The sequence below is a fragment of the Bombus pyrosoma genome, linkage group LG17 (assembly GCF_014825855.1).
Source record: "Bombus pyrosoma isolate SC7728 linkage group LG17, ASM1482585v1, whole genome shotgun sequence".
Taxonomy (NCBI): Eukaryota; Metazoa; Arthropoda; class Insecta; order Hymenoptera; family Apidae; genus Bombus; species Bombus pyrosoma.
In genome coordinates this window covers 3341105-3354688 of record NC_057786.1, presented here as the reverse complement: position 1 = coordinate 3354688, position 13584 = coordinate 3341105, and the positions used below count along the sequence as shown (strand labels likewise).

Below are 13584 nucleotides of genomic sequence, written 5' to 3'. Positions count from 1 at the left end.
GGTCCAGATCCGCACGCTAGCAGTGTTACTCTATAACTGAAAAACCCTGAAGCCAACGTCGCCTTTCGACTGTTTATGGCCTGCCTTCGTCGCAGTCTTTTGTCTATGCGCTGTCGATGGCTTCAATGCTTTAGAAAGCTAAAAAGACCAGATGTAGAGTTTTCTTAAAGGCAGTGACCTTCAACAGATGGAACAAAGACCTCCAATTGATGTGATAAGACAATAGATTCATGTGAAGATAAAAATTTAATGGAAGCATTAGGTAGAGAAATATGTAATTCGTTGAAAAGATATTTCAATGAAATCAATAGATTAGTAAATAAATTGATAAAATGACAAAAACAATATGGAATTTTTAACATCCACCAAAGTTTATTTAATGTAGGTTCCATCAAATATATATTTTTAACGTATATATATTTCATTATATATATCAATAATTTTCATGTTATTATTAATAATATAATTAAATGTACACTGCTACACATAATTTAGTGCAATATAATAACTATAATATAATATATAATATTACTATAAATCTATATACTTATAATTAAATATATATATCTTTAATTATATTTTTAATATATATTTAATGGAATGAAAGTTCTCTATATGGAATAAAATATAAGAAGAATAAAAAATCTTCGAAGTCTAATGTAAGACTACAAAATAGACTTATATAAAGATAAAAATTTGGAATTGGCAGCATGGAGAGCATGCATAATAGGTTGGAAGATTTTGATGAAATTGATAGATCAGCAGGTCAATTTTCCCAGAAATAAAGAAGAAAGTCGTTGTATTTCATTTTTTGAAGGCCTTTTACCATCATTACGTACACTCAAAGATGATGAAATTTTAGAATTTCACATGTTACATACAACTACATTCATGGACAAGCCATCGTTTTGAAATAGTAGTTCCTTTTTGAACTGAACTTTCTTAGAAATCAGCATGGATGGATTCTAGGAGAAGAAAGAGCAGGGAGAAACATAGTTACAGCATAAAAAAAAGAAAAGGGGAAGAACAAGGAGACAAGAAGAGACTGATCAATATTAATTAGTGGTTAATCTATTGTGTTAATGCTAAGTTTTAAAAGTTTATTTGAATTAGAATGTATAGTATAATAGTAATGTATTATAGTTATATAGTTACCAGTTAATAGTCTAAGTTAATAACTGTAGATCCAGGCTATAGAAATGGGTATTAATGGATGTTCAGAAGTTAGTATTAAGGATATGTTATAATGCAGCTAATGGAAAATGTTTATTTTATATAAATTACTAATAGGAAGCGTATAAGTAATACAGTAAATACTAGGTATAAGATAGGAATAGTGACAAAACAAAACCAAGAAGAAGGAATCCCTTGGATCAAGAAACAGGGGGGGGGAGGGGTTTCCACAGATTGAGAACCGCTGATCTAAATTATAAAATATTTACCTGAATGGTCATTTGACAGAGGAAGGTCAATTTATCGGCTTCAAATAATCCTCTGCTTGTATAAATGAAAACTAGATAAGTGATGCTATCCATTAAAAGATCTACGCGCTTAGCCAAATCCTCCGAAGCTACTGCAAATCTAATTGCGTTTAGAAAGACAACGCTAAAAGCTTTCAAAGAAAACTGATAGAGCATATTGATCTTGTTCAAATCGTTTAAAACGAAATATAAGAGGCTGGCTCGAGCCGCAACAGGACGATAAATTTCTCGAGCCTCGTCTATCTTTACAGCAGTCACTCTAGCTTCAGCTACTTTTATTTCTATTTCCGCAGCAGTCTTTTTCGTGGTTTCGAGATTGATCACGAGGTCGACGTCGCTTAAGATGTCAGGCCCAGCAGTCGATAACCTTTGAACAGAAACACAATATTGTCATGATATTTACATTTGTAGAGACACCATAATTGACATAAGACAAATTTTCAAAGTTAAGATATAATCGTGTATATCTTTAATTAAAAGATTTTGATTACGAATAAAATATTATAAATATTAAATATTAGTTAATAGTTATTCGTAATCATAACAATTAAAAATTGGTATTTTTTAATCACTTCATTTTTTGAGATTTCTTCGAGATCTATTAATAACTGGCTACCATTTAAATAAAAATTAAATTTTAATGACTTTTTTCCACAAAATGTTTAATATAATTACTCTTAGTTTACTTTGGATCTCTGGTTATAAAATAGTTATTAAAATTTATAAAGTATGTAATTTTAAGTGTAACGTGTAGAGAGAATGGTTTTAATAGAAAATGATATACAGAATATTCTAAAAGGTTTGGACATTAAATCTAGTGCTTGAAAACTTCATCATACTGATACATTAGACAAAATATTAGTATATTGATTGCGATAAAATATTGACATATATCAAATACTATTACTATTACTGATAACCACTAATTAATCGAATAGTGTTTGGGATTTTGGGTGATCCTCAGTTTACGACACGGACAACGCACCTACTCTTTTTGGGAAGTTGAAAATTCTCACCTCGCTAGTTGTAGGATTTACAATGCCGACCCCGTCAAGAGGCTAATTGGCATCCTTAGTGCTCAACGGGTCCGCTCTAAAGTGACTACAAACTATTGCAACTTATGACTACACATTATTGCCACTTTTGTTTTTTGCCTCCTTGCTGTGCTACCTTCCTGTCATTGCACCCCTTCTTGTATTGCCTTTGCCCTTCTTTTCTCTACTATTGCTCTTAAATCCATTAGTCCTTCTCCAGTCTCATTCAGCGTTTTTTCCATGTCCTTTGATCCTCCTGTTATTTCACATTCTTCTATTACATGCCTCAGGTCCTCTTCTTCCCTTCCACATAATCTGCACCTTTTTTCTCTCTCCTCTTTCCAGTATTCCTTTGCTTTGGTCTCATTTCCACACCTGAATCTGGCTATAACTTTCCTGCCCTTCCACCTCATCCTCCCCTCCAAGTACTTTGGCATCTCATCTTTGGTTATGTTCCTGTAGTGTCTGTTGTATTTGGATTCCCTTATCCTTTTCCTCCTCTCTTCTGTCTCTCTCTTCCTTCTTTCTTCTACAATTTGGTCTCCTGTCCAACTTTCTTGCTCTTCTCCTGCTTCCCTCTGTGTCCCTCCATTTTTCACCTCTTCTATTTCCTTCTTTCTCTTTCTTGCTCTTTTCCCTTCCTGGCCATTTCCCCAGCTTCTCTCTCTTTCCTTTATGCACTCTTTTACTAGCTCCTTTTCCGATTCTAGAGTTCTTCCCTCATACCTTGTTGCTCTTTTTAATGCTTTTACCTTGATTTCTTCTATCTTGCACTCTTCTGTCAGTATGTAGTTTGGTGTTGTCCTATCTAAACCTAAGATCCATTTTACGTACCCCCTTTTTATCCTGTCCAGCCTTTCTTCCATGTTCCAACCCTATACCTCTGCTCCAAACAGCGCCACGCTCTCTACTAATGCTTCAAACATCTTCATTCTCCTCTTATAGTCCTGTTTGAATATTCTTTCTCCCACGCTCCATGTTTTCTTCATTCCTATCATCGCTCTCCTTTTCCTGTCTTGTATGTGCTTCTCATCGCTGCCGTTTTTCTGTAGTATGTACCCTAGGTATCTTATCTCCTCCACTTCTTCTAGTTCTTGCTCTCCCCAATTTCATCTTCTTTGTCTCCTTTTATTCTTTCTTTTTTCAAATACTACTATTTTTGTCTTTTCCGTGCTTAGCTCCAATTCTGCTTCTTTTAAAAATTTCTTGAATCTCCTTAACATCTCTTTTAGCTCCTCTTCTCTATCCGCCATCAACACAATATCATCTGCCTACGTCAGTGACCATACCTTCCTTCCTCGTATTAAACATTAATAAATAATTAATAGTAAACCAGATGAGATACGCCCATGGCGGTTTGATAGTTACAGGATTGGATAGAAATAGATTCCCACCTCACAGGAAACATAGACAGAAGGGTACATCCTGGATGGAGTGTTAGAATATATGTACCAGGCGCTTCAAGAGACGACAGTCTTCATCAGTCATCAAGCAGTCATCAAGCAAGACACATAACACAGACTGAACCATTTATACTCACCCCCTGCTGCAATTATCCAATCGAAACTTAAGCGAATCCACCATAATCCGTAATCAAGTAGACCGCATGAAGCATTTGAAACTGAAAGGAGTAGCGTTCAAGATGGAACTAGGAACATTTCAAGCGGTACTTAATACTATGATAAAGGAAGATCAGCAACCTCTATCTATTCGATATATGTTAGACGACTTAGAAAAAGAATATGTCGCATTTAAAGAAACCCATAGCGAATTGGATGAGACAGACTATGGGCAGACAATAGAGAAATACCTTAACCTAAAAGCAGCATCTTATACCTGTAAGGAACGCGCTCCAAATATAATTGAAGAGACAAAAATGCCGATAGTACGCTAAACTCACCGGGTACACCATATTCGGATCCAACCGACAATGAAATAGCATTATTAAAAAATCAGCTACGTAGCTTTTCGGGATCCTATGAAGATTGGCCAAGGTTCGCGGAGCAATTTTGCTCCATAGTACTCGAAATTAATTTATCTCCGCCCTTTCCTAACACAGAAGGTTGCTAACGCAAAAGCACCATTAGACAATAGAGCCATCAAATATTCGATAGCATGGGAGGTTTTACAAAAGCGATACAATAAACCTGTAAAAATCGTGGCCAACCATTTAAAGGCATTGTTTGACATGGCTCCTTTACAGCGGCCATCGTATCAAGATCTATAATCCTATTCAAAGAAGATAGAAACTCATTATAGAGTCTTGCAAGCGCTCAAACAACCGACAGCGGATACAGTACTGTTCTATTTACTTACATCCAAGTTAGATCGCGAGACCGATTTAAAATGGAAGGCAAGGATAGTAAACACACCCTTCCCAATAGCCAAAGAACTGCACAAATTTTTAGACGTTCGCTGCAGGATATTAGAACCTACAGGATTAACATATCAAACACCATCACATTCTACAATCAGTCAGGATAATATACGTTACCGGAACAAGACAGCATACGCAAACTGCACGAATCCAACCGGACTCCAAACCAAACATTCATCTCACAATCTCAAATCACGTGCAACCTTTGTAATAGATCTCATGCCTCACGATATTGCAAGAAATTTTTGACAATGTCAGTACCCGAGCGATCAAAACTAGTGAGAGAGAAAAACCTTTGCTTCAATTGACTGCGTAACACACACTTTGTTGAAGAATGCCCAATGGATAGCTGTACGCTGTCTCATAGACGGCACCACAATCTCCTGCATGCGAATATGGGTAATTCATCGCAGTCAGCTTAATATGCTCTAATATGTCATTCGTCTCATATACTCCCAACTGTTATCTTGTCCATTTTCTATCAGCAAGTTGGCAAAAACCATAGACGAATACAGAACTCTGTATGAAGGATGGAAAATATTCATAGATGTTAGAATTTAAGATATTCATTCCATAATCGCACTTTTGTACATCCATATTTCATCAGAATGTACTATGCGCAATTACATACTTCTTTACAATGAGAACTTTTGAACGTGACCGCTCAAGGGGGGCGGTATGTTCAGGATTTTGGTCGCCACCTAGTTGATAATTGGCAACATATAGAATAGCACCTAAAATTGTATCATATACCTACCTGTGTAAAAGATCATCTTCCAATCTCTTCAAGGTAATTTTGAAGGTATTCTGTTGAGTAGTTAATTCCGCTTTTTTGGATTCTAAATCAGGTCTTTCGGCTTTCACAACGTCACCCAGAAGTTGTTCCTCCAAACCATCTTTTGTTACAGTAAAGTTGATAAGAGTAGTTTGGGCTTGTATCTCGGGTTTATAATGGGGATTAGCTAACTTCGTTTGTAAAATTAGCCGGAAACGGGGGTCATAATCTACTTCTTTGTCCCAAATTTTTATCGCCCTTTATAATAATAAAAAAGTATTTATAAAATATATAGTATATAATAGTTATAGTAATTATGAAATAAAATAAAGAAAATAAATAGAACAATTCAAAAGTAAAATAAATGTAAATAAGTGTTTCAAATATATATAGTTACATGTGCATCTATTACAAATAATTTAAGTTTTGTTACTATTTCTGATTCATATCAATATATACTGCATAATATCTCAAAGTTGGTATTAAATAGTCTCTGGTTATTATCATAAAACCATTACACATATTGAATCGAGTTCTGTACATTGGTCTAAATCCTAGATGCATCTTATTGTTAGTTACATTTTACAAATAATCATGCTTTCTAATTGCTAATTCAAACAATAGAACAGATAATTAAGTTGAAAATTGTAGAGGCCCATGGCTGTAAAAAAGCCCGTAGAAAGGTCCAGAGTTTAAGCGCATGTGCTGGCCACTTGGCCTGCGAAACGAAGTCCGAGGCCAGAATTTTTTATTTAACACTTTACATTCACAATTTGTCTAATTTAGACATTTGGTAGAACTTTTTAGCTGAAACCAGAATGTCTTAAAAGAAAAAACGCTGGCCAGGGCGTCGTGAAAGAATAAACTCTAGGACTTACAGGAAAGGCGCAAGGGGTTTCAACAAGAAAAAGTCGTTTCCCTACCCCGAAAGAAAACTTTCGAGGCACACGGCAACCTATATAAAGGGAAACGAGGGGAAATTCGGGACGCGCACTACTAAAGTTGTCAAGTCCATCGTATAATGACAATAAAGACATGTTGTTCAATCAATCTATGGAGTATTTCTTTGGCACCCTACACGTCCTACCACCTCAAAATAAATGCTCGATTGTTGTAATGTGCGGTAAAACTGCTGTTTAGAGGACCTACTACCAACGACCTTGACATATGTTATCAAGGTCACTCTTCTGAGTGATTTTTAAAAAGTTTTAGTCGCTGATCTTGCCGTTCGTCTGTTAAAATTTAGCCAACGAGGCAAAAATTTTGAGTCAATAATTTTGCTTCGCATGAGTTAAGGTTAGAGTTAGTATTAGAGTTAGATTACTGTCACGCCAAGGAGGTTCTGGGTCCTCAGATTTGCACGATAGCCCAAGGGATTTGAAAGGGGTGGTCCCTCTCAGTGCCCAAACTAGACCTAAGGAATGGCGTTCTCAGAATGATTTCAAATTTCCCCACGCATAAAAAAAAACAGCATTAAAGTTAGGTTAGGGTTAGCAAGCAAAATCTAACCCAAATATAATGTTAGTCGTTAGACGAATATAAATTTTTACATTAACTTCAAAGATAAAGATTGAGAGGTTTATTAAATATTTAATTATTCTAAAGAGAACTTCTGACTCATAATTTCGAAAAATGCGTTTGCGCTAAGTTGTTTCTGTTTTATTCGCCTCAGTCATATCATTTTGTTTCGAAACTGTATGGGGTTAGGTATATAAAAATCTTTGTTTTCCGCCAGGACTACGATCGTTTCACACCTTGAACAGAGTGCATGTTACTCGAGACCATCCCCTCCACAACATATCCGAAATTCAACAAAATTGGAGTTGAGATTCCCATTTGTGCATAATTAACGAAATGATAGTTGCTGACATCGTTGACCCAGTGATGGACAATGTCAAATTTTCTCACATTACAACGGACTATGTTTGCTGTTTAACAACATATTTCTTTGGACTTTATCAGAAAACGCGGCAACAATGTGTAATATAATGCATAGTTAAATATGACTTATTTTAAATAAATTTAAATATGATTATATTAATAACTTTTTAACGAATAATGAGTGACAGCTAAAACTTTTTAATGGTCACTCAGGACGGTGACCTTGATAGCATATATGTATGAAGGTCAGAATCACTAAAGGTGAATCTCCTAAACAGCAATTTCATCAAATATGAATTTATGTTACAATAATAATATATATAAGCAAGTACCTTCCTTTTTTTATTAGATCTCTCTTTATAACCGGATCTAAAATGGGGTCGATGGCTTCCATGATATTTTCAATTAAAACAATTCCTCCATTCGCAATGGAAATTTCAATTAAGTATAAATAATTCGGTTGAGTAAGCCTCAGCACTTGTAAATCTTCACCATATCGATTTTTTATCCACTTTAATCCTTGTAATTGTGGATCTATCATTAGAGGCCATCTTGTTGAATTCATTAAAATTGTTGCATTTTCCGAGGACATTTTGTCTGTTGGTAAACCTTAACAAACGATCAATATTTCGTTATAATGATTTATTATTAAAATTAAATATGAAAGCACAATTTTTAGATTTTAAACTTTTATGATGATTCGATCGTTATTAATAGTATATTGCATTTTACGCGGTATAATGTTAATATGCTGCATTAATCGATGTAGTTTTGTACTCTGTACAAACTGTAATTAAAACTGTAATTAAAAATTGTTATATTGTCCGTGCATCTTAAAAACACATATTACGCACATATTAGTTTAGAAATCATTACAATTCCAGATTTGTTAAATTATTTTGCTGTTGTTTACACTACAACAAATATTTAAATGATTCTCCATAGGTATGAATAGTCTGTGGATTTTTATTCAAATTCATATTTTTGAGAATATAAATAAAAAGAAGGAACCTCGATAGAAAATTATTGTACCTATCAAATAATATTATAGAAGGCATTGTACTTTAGATATTTTATATATTTCTTCAAATTATGTGTATTGGAGCCAGAAGTGCGCTCCAATTGGTAGCTGTTAATAATAGATGGCAAATTGTAATCATAAATATATTTCTAATAGGACATGCCCGGCGGATTTAATGACTCCTGCGGGCCGTGCGTATCATAAATTTCTAGCAGACCCTCGAGGAGTTCTAGCGCATCCTTATAAAGGTCCCTTTTTCGATGTTGAGACAGCTTTTGCCTGCCATTGCAAACAAAAGAACATTGCTTCCGATCAGCTGTCCGGCAATGTGCCACTTGAAATAGGTATGTACAAAGGGTGTGTATTAAAAACTGTAACAATTTAGTGCAGCGCAACTTAGACTGAACTTGACTGAATTTGGATTGGCTTAGCTTCAGTGCACCTCCAGCTTTACTTTAGAACCTCCAAAGAGTTTAGTCTCTTTATAGAAAGATTTAACATGTACATGTGATTTTTCAGTCAATAAGCCCACTTATCTTTGTGATTGTATTGAAAGTGGCTGTGGAAGTAGGAATAATCTCCCTTCACTTAAGGGATCTCTCCAGCAACCTCCTGGTTATGAGCCAAATATTCCCATATTTTCATTTCAACGTAGAATGTGTAATACTATTAAGTTGCTCATGCTTCTTTGTACATTTGTTGAATTTTTGTTGCTGTATTCAATATTTTCATTAAAAAAATATATCGATGGCTCTAATAACTCGAAGAATGTGAGAAAGATTTTATAAAGAAAGCAGAACGTTGTTTCGTGTATAACATTATTTATCTATTTGAAACAAAAATTGCGTTTTCCTCTTACATTTCTTCCTATCATGGAAATCGACTGATCGTGAGATGTTTAAGGTGTTTCAATTAGACGGGGAATTATGTATCTATTCCATAGCATCACGTTCAAATGATAATAAATTATGGCATTAACTAAGCTGTAGAACATATAAATGTATTCACCTTCGTTGTTCCATTGTGCAATTTGTGCATCGTCTGTCAATAAAGCCAGTACATCCAATTCAGTAGTCCTCGGTATTTTTACTTCCAAACTTTCCAGAAACGGTAACCAATTTTCGTACATTAAGTCAGATCTATATTTTCGAGTGAAAGATCCCATGTATGATAAAAATGCTGTTACAATCAGCACATCCCCTGGTACCGTTACACACGAGTTCGTCAAACTAAAAATTTAAATTCTTTAAAATAATCTTGTTTCTATTGTAGAAAATAACAAATTTTATGTCATAAGGATAGTAACTATTCTTAAATCATAGGTCATTGTGTTAAAACGTTCTACCAGATTGTAAGAAAACATATCATTTCATTTAAAAAAACCAAGTTAACCTTCATATGACTTCTACAAGCCCACCTATGAAAGAACAATTTGCATCAAATTATGTTTTTCCTATCATTTCTCTATCATTTTTCCTATCACCAATAACAGCCCAGATATTCAAGTTACCTGTGTTAGGTATACCCTGTTTTTAGTTCACTCTGTATAGTATCTATATTTATACATATATATGACACATGCATATTTATGTATATTTTTGTAAATACATATGTGCTATATACATAAATGATAAATACCGTTCTATATTTGTCATAAATAAAATATCATTAACTCTGAAAATAATCATTTTTATATTAATGTGACATATTTTAAAAATAATATATAACATACAAAAATAGGAAATGAGAAATAGTAAAATCTGACCTTTCTACCTCCTCGGTCCATCGAATTTTTTCGGATGCTAAACCATTCACTAATCTATTTGCAAGGTCAATTGTTAAAGCAGTAGCGTCAGCTTCGTCTTGACATTTTTGTTTCTCGGCTAAAGCTGCATTCATCCTTTCTCCTAAAACGTCGAGCACTTTTTGCAATTCCTAAAGTAATGGAATGCACGAGTAATTAATTGAAACGAATAATAATAATCATAAAAGGTTATTTTACATATATTTTGCTACATAAAAGTGTTATTAGTGCAGTGGAACACCCCGTATATGAAAACCTACATTGTTATCCGTCCCAATAACCAAACGTTGTATTTTTTTGTTTTATTCAATAATTTATGTTCACAATTTGTCCAATTTGGACATTTGGTAGAATTTTTTAGCTGTTTGATTATCATGTGGATGGCTACCCCCAGCGGAGTACCATCTTCGTGTTTGTTAGGTTATATCCTTTGTGCACGTTGTATTAACTGAACAATTTTTCCTGCTTGTGCCCTTTAGGCTTACTATCCACGAAACGTAACTTCATAGAAACATAATCGCAGTTTACTAGACGTGACGATACGTCTATATCAATATTCAGTCTAGGAAGCGAACAATAAGATACATTTTTCTCTTTATTGAAATTTCGAACGATGAGGAAGTCCCTTTCATTCTATATCATTACATTCGACGGTGTAAGGAAAAGAGATTTTGGATTCATCCGAATATCGAGAGAAATGTCAACTGTTTGTCATTGCAAGGGAATTGTCAGAAGATGAACATGTATTTTATATCGTACATTGAACAGCATGAGTAAAAATATATATCAAAATTTAATGCAATTTGTTGGATCATTGATTCAAAAACAAAATACCAATATGCGCGAACGTGTCAGTCCTGATGAAAGAATTTTAATAAGCAAATATAGTAAAACTTGAAATAAGTAAAAATTCAATATATAATAACATACATAACCTATAAGGAAATATAATAAGTATCATGCAAAGATCTTTGCTGTGACAACGGAGTTATTTTGTTAATAATTAATAATAAGGAACTATAGCATTCACCAGGACATTTTATCTTATTTGCTAATTCACACTATGACTTCTCTGTTATATCTTTTCTTACATTTTCAGGTAGAACATAATTATGTAAGCAAGTATACTCTTCTATGGTTTGAACAAATGATATTGTTCCCGTCATTTTTTCGTTTATAAAGATATCCCTTGTAATTAAAGATGGCATGACCCGTTAGTTGTAAATCACGATTTTATATGTCGGAGATGAAAGGACATCGGGGCCTTTCTTTTGGAATGTTTGGGAAGGTCTTTAATACTTTAGTCCAGACTTTTTATTATAGCTGTACTTAAATAATAAAATTGAGAAATAGTTGTTTATGATTTAATCCAAACATGAGTGCCCAAGATTTATGACGGTGGGCTTGTTCTCAAAGTGACATAATGGGTCGCTGATCGTAGCCACGGTCACGTAATTATATAGCTTTCCTTAAAAAAAACAAAGATTAACCCGAGGGGTACAGAGAAGTACGGAGAGAAATATGCAAGGGCAGTTCCACTTGGACTGAGATTCAGTCAGATAAGTTCTACTTGTACTGTGGACAAGTACCTTGAGACACACCCAAATCGTGGATCAGTAAGTTGAGTCTGACTTAGACTGTGACAGAAATCGCATTCGTCATCCCGTTGACCGTGGATTCGTTATCGAACCTAAATTCATTGTCATCAACATCTCGATTATCTAATCGCCGCTATTACTTGTTAAACTCTGTAATAATTACATTAGTATCAGTAAAATATCATCTACAGTACATAACAACGATGCCCAATTCACGTGAACATTCATTAACCTAACCTCAATGATAACCCCAATGATAATGATTGGAAGCATGGGCGTCTGAGGTGCTCTCACTTGGATTTGCCATGGTGGGTACAGCGGTAGTTTATTGTTACAAATATGTCGATGCAAGAGATTACAGGTAATCGCGACGAACGGACGGTCGAGAGGTCGATGACGATGGATTCAGGTTCCATAACGAATCCACGGCTAACGGGACGGCGAACTCAACGTGATACACAACGTTTTACTCAAAGTGAAAGCAGTACTCCGCTCAGTAAGCTCTCTCAGATAACTCTCTCTCGATAACTCAGCAACTAACTCAGTAACCAACTCAATCAGCAACTGTGTCAACTGTGTCAACTGTCTCAACAGTGTTTACTGTGTCTTAGTCTAAATGTACCTACCCTTATATAGTCTTCTCCCCACTTCTCGGGTCAATCTTTGTTTTAAGGCGAGCCGCATAATTACTTCATACCTCTGTTGTTACACGTCCATCCCGTGACCGTGGCTACGTTCGGCGACTCATTATGTCACCTCGAACCCAAGCTCATCGCCATAAACCCCGAGTACACCTAATCGGATTGGCGCCTTACAACTATCTCTTGGTTTTATTGCTTAAGGGTAGTTATAATAAACGTCTGGGCCAGGATATTGGGGGTTTTTCCAACCATCCCAACAGAGAGGCCCCGATGTCCTCCCATCTCCGACATATATATAGTATATATAGTACAGCATATGTTGTATATATATGCAAGAAACCTCACAGTCTCCATCTGTGTCAGAATGAAATGTAATTGCAATGTAAATTGAACTGAAATTTTTGTTAATATCTCGGAAACCAAAGTTGACTGACTGTAACATATGTAAGGGAAAATTGCTCAGAATATTCACTTCTACAACATATTTCAAGGTTACTGAAATCGGATAAATCGTTCACTTTGTAAATAATTACCAGTTTTTCTTTTTGAAAAATAAATATCTTTTTTACTTAATTATTCAATCTTCTCTGAAAGAAAGGTATTTTTAATTGTTTTTATCGCCGCTCTGATCGTGCTTATAGCTTTTATTGTAGCCCGAACGTAAACGTACTCTTAACCTCGGTTATCTTCCTTTTCTTTTGTCTCGTTTCTCTTGCTTTTTCTTTCTCCTTTCCTCTCTAGTGTCAGAGCGGCGAAGTATATTCGCGTTCCTATACTGTATTTTCGCACGTTCGCGGGGAGACGCGATCTCGAAGAAGCGCGCCAACGGGAGTCGTAAATTCCCGTTACGATTGACGAATCGACGCCACGAATCGTACGATCCCTTATTTCTTGTGGGATAATAAGGGTGGTTAATTGAAATAACGCTGCGGTTGACAGGTTATAATATATTTAATCGATCCAACAACTTCG

The 13584-nt window shown here is 35.0% G+C and overlaps 1 protein-coding gene across 1 annotated transcript in view; it reads right to left on the bottom strand.

The window, feature by feature from the left end:
• The window catches only part of LOC122576860 (dynein beta chain, ciliary-like), a 192355-nt gene that overhangs the window by 59741 nt on the left and 119030 nt on the right, over positions 1–13584 (bottom strand). The window contains exons 44-48 of the mRNA XM_043747713.1: positions 10335–10504; positions 9578–9798; positions 7881–8157; positions 5650–5925; positions 1443–1848 (exon numbers count right to left, since the gene is read on the bottom strand). Of these exons, the coding sequence (XP_043603648.1) occupies positions 1443–1848; positions 5650–5925; positions 7881–8157; positions 9578–9798; positions 10335–10504 (1350 nt within the window). The remainder of the gene's footprint in view (positions 1–1442; positions 1849–5649; positions 5926–7880; positions 8158–9577; positions 9799–10334; positions 10505–13584) is intronic.